We start from the raw sequence: 6,865 nt of genomic DNA, 5'->3' as shown, positions 1-6,865 counted from the left end.
ATAGATGTAGGCTGCCTGGGATTCCCATGATGCATTGAGTTTTTCCTTTCCAGTCACCTTTCTCACTCACTGTGTTAATAGACCTCTCTGCATTGAATCATCCATCCGTACTTGGAAGGATGGATGATAACATGACTTAAACTTTTTATTAATCTCTGGCTGTTTGTCCTGTCGTCCTCCCCTCACCCCCAGCAGATGGCCCCGCCCCTCTCTGAGCCTGGTTCTGCTGGAGATTCCTGTTAAAAGGGAGTTTTTCTTTCCCACTGTTGCCAAGTGTTTGCTAATATCAGGGTCGTCTGATTTTGGGGGTTTTCTCCTTATTATTGTAGAGTCCTCACCTTACGATACAAAGCACCTTGAAGAAACTGCTGCTGTAAGCTAAACTGAGTTAAGGTGCCTGTTGAAGACTCCGTCAGATTCTAATAAGCTCAGCTGTCAGTTGAGCTTCAGTCCTCAGAATTGTTGCCATGACAACATCTCCACTTCCTGTCACTCTGGAGCAAATAAATTTGTGAAATTTGGATTGTGACCCAGTCCTTCCAAATTCAAGATCGTATCTTTTATCAAAATAGTTTTTGAACTGCGAGTTTTTGCACAAAAGTTTCTTTTTCTGTTACTGTGTCATAAATATGGTCACAGGATGGATTCAGAGACAACTTGAACCTGCTCCTGAGGGAACGTCCTCAAACTACAGTGTCTTTCTGGCACTTAGCAGGTACCTAAAAAAAAATGTAAAAAATAAAACAAAAAAAAGCCTAAACTTTGAGCAAAAGCAGCAAAATATGTGAAAAAGATGAAAACAACTTTAATATTTAGTGTCCTGGTATTTTCTTAAAGACTAAATCGTGTAAGTACACAGCATCAGCCTAAGTTCAAAGTGAAGCCAGTTTAATACGTACACCACCCTCTTTTCCAAATATGGTAAAAAATTTGATGCTCATTTTTTTACTGATGGTTTCGAACTGAAATGTTAAAATATTTTGGTGTACTCCAAACGATGAGGAGAAGTTCAGTTCATTAATGGAAGGAGGAATAGCAACATGAAGGTCAGCGTAAACAAACCTGTTTATTACAGAAACATCACAAACTGAGCTTTACAACAGAAACATCACCGTGAGCGTAGAAAACGTACTCTGGAAATCTGAAACAGCAGCACAAATACGAGTGAACACAAAGAGTGGGAGGAATAAATCTTTAGAAAATAGACTGTCACTTTAGCTTCATTTACAATATCTCACAATATTTCATGGAAAGTCGGCGTGAAAGTGATGATTGTTGAGTGTGTCTGTGGACACGAGCGTCCCGGGTTGTGGACCTCCCTGTGCGTCCTCATGCTTCATTTCCAAGGCTGTTAAAACAGAGTCTGATTCTTTGTTGGCATTCAGAGGCTGGAAAACCCTCATTCAAATATGAACACATGATGGAGGCTCAAGACCTTTGCACTGTGTGTGTGTGTGTGTGTGTGTGTGTCAGCATTTTTCTCATGGTGCCATAAAACTTCTTTGCTATGTGGAAGTAAACGTGCTTTCATCCGAAGAGTAAAAAGGTTTCTTCGTCACTCCAACACTGGGAGGATGTTTCCTGCTCTCATTGTTTGTGATCAAAGATTCACATCAAACTGCAGCGAGCACTTTGAACTTTGAACTTTGAACAATCACAAAATGATCCACAAATGGAAAAACGGGACCCTGAAACCGGGACACTCGTGTCGAGGTAACCACACCTGGAGACAAAGAGACAGCAGTGTTTGCTCTGTGTTTCTACTGTGCGCACATACAGCAGTCATATTAGAATAAGCCTTTTTCCTGCCCACTCTGGAAATGTGGGATGTGACAAGTTTTATGACAAATAAGCTCAAATTTGCAGTTTTCTGTTCACGACCCACCAGTCAAGCATAACACACCACAGAAACACGATAATCATCGAGCAGGTACGAAGGAGCCGGCTGGGTTTTTCTACAAGCACAGAAATCTAATGATTACAGCTCAAAAGCAGAAGTCAGCCAATCAGAATAAGATGTAACTCTGAATCATACAAAGCTACTCTCTAAAGAAAATCCAGAGCTGGATGAGACACTTGGATGAATGATGGGAAGAAATCGGCTTATTTTGGACTTTTCTTCATCTTCATGAACACAGAGGAAACGCCGCTGAGCTCGGAGGGCTTTGCGGTTCAGTTACAGACATGTCTGTGGTCAGAGGTATCTTTCTGGTCAGTTGCTATGACGGTTTCACGAGAAGGAATTTAGTTTTTAAAACCCACATAAATACAAGTTTGTGTCGGTCGTGTCTCTGTGGCGTTGAGCAGACGAGCAGCTCTCCGTTCTTCTGAACTCATCGTTGCGTTTTTCTGTTTCCCAGAAGCAGCACATCAGCACCAAGGCCCCTTTAGAAAGCGGGTGAATGGGAGGAGGTGGTTAGCGGTAGAAAAGTAAGGCGCTGGCGGCTAAACGGACTGCAGGAGGAGGGACGGGAGGATTATTCCTCCATTTTACTGCTTTTATCAGAGATTAAAGAAAGTCTGAGGATTAACTGAGCACAGCTCAGGTCAAAGGCCGACCTCCAGTCAGAGACCCGCCATCAGTCACCATCTGCAGCTGCAGGGATCTGAACCGGCAACCTCTCAGTCAGAATGCTGGTGTTCACATTACTCTGCTTTACCTGAACTGCTGGCAGCCTTCTTCCACCAGCTGACTCCAGGTCTGTGGAGCTTTTTCACAGTATTTGTTTTTTATGAAGACAGACGGATTAACCTGCAGATCATTTTCTATATGTGCATATTAAAAACACAGCTGACAGCCCGACCCACGGCCCTTTCTTTACTGAGTTTATCAAAAAGGTTTAAAAAAGTGTGAGGAAACAGCCAATGAGAATGAGAGTTTTTAATTTACTGACACGTGACAAAGAAAACTAACGAATCAGACAAACATTTTCCTCGGATTAAAAGTGTCTAATTCCTCATTTTGCTTTAAATTCCAGTCTTAAAAGGACATTTATCCTCTTTCATACTAAAACGTTACAGCAGAAATAAACATGTTCACATGCCTCACCTCTATGGACATGTAGATAGTTTTCACCAACTCCTTCAGTGCACAGAGATTATTGAAATAAGTCAAATTCACCTTGAATAATATTTCCTGAATATTTTTGGGTTCGACTCATTTTCCGCTCTGTCCTATAATCACTGGATGATTTCTTTGTTATGTGATACTAAAGCAAATATCTTTACATTCTCCACTTCCTTTCAAGAAAAAAGCCAAAACAATAAATAATCTGCACATTAACCAATAAAGAAGCCACGGCTGAACTCTGCATGTTCAGAATCTCTCTGTAAACTAATCAGACGTGAACGTTATCAGAGCGTTTCCTGAACCATTAACTGTGAATGTCGTAACAGTCGTGGTGTATTTGGCCTCTGCTGGTGAAGAACGTAAACTCAGTCTGATAGCACCAGAACTGCAGAGCAGAATATTGTGAACACGCCGGCCTGACAGGAAGCCGATTAACCCGACGCAGGAAGAGGGAGCCGCTTCGGCAGAGAGAAGTGTTTGCTTCCACCAATGAGGACCGAGTCCTCGGGAGTTTAATCTCTAACCAGGCCAGACGTCCTGGCTGCGGTCGAACCAGCAGATCCGACCGTTCCTCCATCGAGCAGAGTGTTGGAGGCTCCAGGTGACGCCCTCGTTTCCAGACAGGTAACCAAAGGACATTCTGCCCCACGTCCATCGTTAGCTGACCACAGAGGTCAAAGGGCTGCTGCTGACTGTTTGAGCCGACTCCTCGAACGACTCCAACTGAGGCTGTCAGCAGGTGCACTCTGCACCTCCTTAACTCCTCCCTCGGCAGGAGGCTCCCCTCGGCTCCGTCAGCACATGGAGATGGTGACGTTGATCCCCAGGTTACCATTGTCAGCGAACAGATGGGCGATGGAGGTGTCGAAGACCAGGCAGTCACTGTTCATGATGGCGGCGGCCACGCCATCGTGGATGGAGCGCGGCGTGGCCTCCCAGGTGAGCCGGCGCCGGTTGCCGTTTAGCTCCAGGCGATAAGCGAAGTTTTCGGCCTGCTTACGGGTGCCGATGAGCAGCACGACAGCAAAGAACTGCTGGTGACCTTCATACTTCTCCTGCTTCTCCAGCACCAGCATGAAGTGGTGGCTGAAACATGACTGCATCATCACCCAGTCGACGGCGCCCGGCAGATTGATGTCCGTCGCCAGGAAAACGATGTCCTCCCCCTGCAGCACGGAAACAAGAACCGATTAGGAAGAACTCAACGTTTTCACACTTCACACCTGAAATCACGAGGAAAACAAGCTGAAGAACCAGGAAGTGCTGTGGTGTCAGAGACGTGAGCAGAAAAGGTGAAACGTTCACTTACACGAAGGTCACACAGTTAAGAACACTTGTGATCCGTTTCTACACAGTGCCGTGTTTCTCTGTTTCGCTGCTGAGGATTCCTTAATAATTTACATTGTTTGTCTCAGCAGCTTGTACACCTGATGTGTAGGATGTCCTGAAATCTCTCCTAGCTGCGTTCCAACTACATCCTGCATGTTCAGTTGGTGAGTAGTTAAATCTGCTGCTTACTTCAAACGGCGCTTTCGTTTGATTCAGAGGTTCCACTGATACTGAATGCAGGGCTTTACACTGGTTAACGGTTGGAACGCTGACATGACAGCTCGACATTCATTGTGGATGCATTGTGTTAAAGCCCCAAAGTGCAGAAACAGTCAGAAGGACAGGCTGCAAACAAAGATGGTTCCCACTTTGCCCGTGTTTCTACCCCATACTGTGTGTCTGTAGAATCAAAGTTTGGATCTTGACCTGCAGCGTGGTGATGGACTTGTGAGCGTGCATGAGGTGAGGCATGACGGCCTCCAGTGAGCCATGCCACTTGCAGGTGGCTCCTGGGCACGGGCAGGTGTACGGCCTGAACTCGCACACCTCCTCGTGATCGGGCTTCTCGCTGTGGTGAAGAGACAGCGGGCAGCCGGCTGACGAATACTGCAGGGAGGACACACAACACAGTTAGAGGCACGCTCGACCTGAAACATCAGCTGCTGAAGGGAAGTCGCATCTCACATGAATATTACATCAAGGAAATTGACCCTTTTCTCTCACCGACAATCTACTTGAACTAATGTGGAAGTGCCTTAAACTTGCATTCTTTTCAATGTTGTAACATGACGGGGAAAATGACCCATGGCCATGACCGGTGTTACCGCTTGGATGGGTTCATGGACTCACTCAGATCATACTTAATAAAAGTCCATTAAGAGTCAAAGGCTGGTTATGCTCACTGGCTAACGTACAGTTTTTCTGCCATCGTACGGTTTCTTGTTGAGATCCGGCCCTCGCCATCCAGGTTCAGCGTAAACACTCATCTTAAGGAAGTAACAACATTTATACTTTCTACAGTTAAAACTACGCTGTGTGCTTAAAACAGAATAAACACAGAAAAGTTGTAATATTTTTAGTCATTGTTAGTTTGGTTCGTTTTAAAAACTAAACTGAAACATTGTCATGTTAGTCCAGGTCCAACACAAACCACTTTTCATTTCAACGGTTCATTGATGCTTCTGTACTGATGTTTTGCCATTTCCACATTTTTCCTCCTGATAAATGTCTGAACTGTTGCCTCGGCTCAGAGGACATTAAATGAGGAGTAATTTAAATTTTCTGGATGAATTAAGAAGCTGGGATATAAAGACAGCCGATGGCTGCTGCCTTTATGCAGACAGGAGTGCGTTACTGTAATGGCTGCAGCTGTCTCCTTCATTTTCTGAAACGCTGAAGGTCACAGCGGTGAGACTCTCCCTCCCTCATCCCGTTTCATCTCCAACAACAGACTGACTACAGACAGACGGAGCTTATAGCGGGGCATGAAGGGGGGGAGTGATGAGGAAGGCAGTAAATGAGGTATGAAAACAGCGAGGCGGTGAGGAGCTCAGGGAGACGGGAAGGCTCTCGGGGGAAGCGGACGATGTCGTTAGCGATGCCGTTTGAACATCGCCCCCTGGTTTCGGCGTGCTGGGAGAGCATCCATAAACATGAGGGGAGACACATCCAGACAAGAGCGGCGTGTTCAGAAGATGACTGCTGATTGGGTGGTTTGACACCGGAACACCACACAGTACACGCTCTGCACCCAGCTGTCACAGCACATCATCGAGATATGGATCCATTATTTATACATCAAATATATGCAGGGAGTAGCTTTGAACAGAAAACAGGATCCCAGATGCAGAACGGACATCTGTGCCATGTCTCTGATGTTCAATGTCATATCTTTCCCAGTCTTACTAACGCGGTGCTGGAATGGGGCAGACGTGTGCCCCGAAGATTTTTAAACTTCAGGAAGCACGTCTCAGGTCTCATTGGCCACTTTGTTCAGCTAAAGCATGATCTCATTTTAAGATTCTTCAAACTTTGAGACCTTTTTCCATAGTTCTTCTAAGTCTTGGAGATAGTCCACTCTTCTTAAGCTCAACTTCTACATCGGTGTAGCCTACACAAGGTTCAACTGTAGCACTTACATTACATTCATACTATACATTAGTCAGTTCAAACTGATCCATTCTGCCGATCAAGGTGAAAAATGGTGACAGAAGCAGCTGGAAATGTGAGGAAATATTCACAGTAATTGTGGGCTGTACCAACGTGACATTAGCTGTACTGAGAGTGCAAGTCAGGTTATGGAGTAAGCTCTGCGTAAGGGTTTCAGGATATGGTAAATGGCCTGTATTTATATAGCGCTTTACGTATCCATTCACACACACATTCACACACTGGTGATGGCAGCTACATTGTAGCCACAGCCACCCTGGGGCGCACTGACAGAGGCGAGGCTGCCGGACACTGGCG

The 6,865-nt window shown here is 45.4% G+C and overlaps 1 protein-coding gene across 1 annotated transcript in view; it reads right to left on the bottom strand.

Annotated features, from left to right (window-relative positions):
* Positions 1-2,866: 2,866 nt before the first annotated feature.
* siah2l (seven in absentia homolog 2 (Drosophila)-like) overlaps positions 2,867-6,865 on the bottom strand; it is a 23,945-nt gene continuing 19,946 nt past the window's right edge. The window contains exons 2-3 of the mRNA XM_005751242.1: positions 4,826-5,005; positions 2,867-4,236 (exon numbers count right to left, since the gene is read on the bottom strand). Of these exons, the coding sequence (XP_005751299.1) occupies positions 3,865-4,236; positions 4,826-5,005 (552 nt within the window). The 3' untranslated portion in view covers positions 2,867-3,864. The remainder of the gene's footprint in view (positions 4,237-4,825; positions 5,006-6,865) is intronic.

Source organism: Pundamilia nyererei, unplaced genomic scaffold (assembly GCF_000239375.1).
Source record: "Pundamilia nyererei isolate P.nyererei 1_Seehausen unplaced genomic scaffold, PunNye1.0 scaffold00304, whole genome shotgun sequence".
Taxonomy (NCBI): domain Eukaryota; kingdom Metazoa; phylum Chordata; class Actinopteri; order Cichliformes; family Cichlidae; genus Pundamilia; species Pundamilia nyererei.
This window is presented reverse-complemented; position numbering and strand designations above follow the sequence as displayed.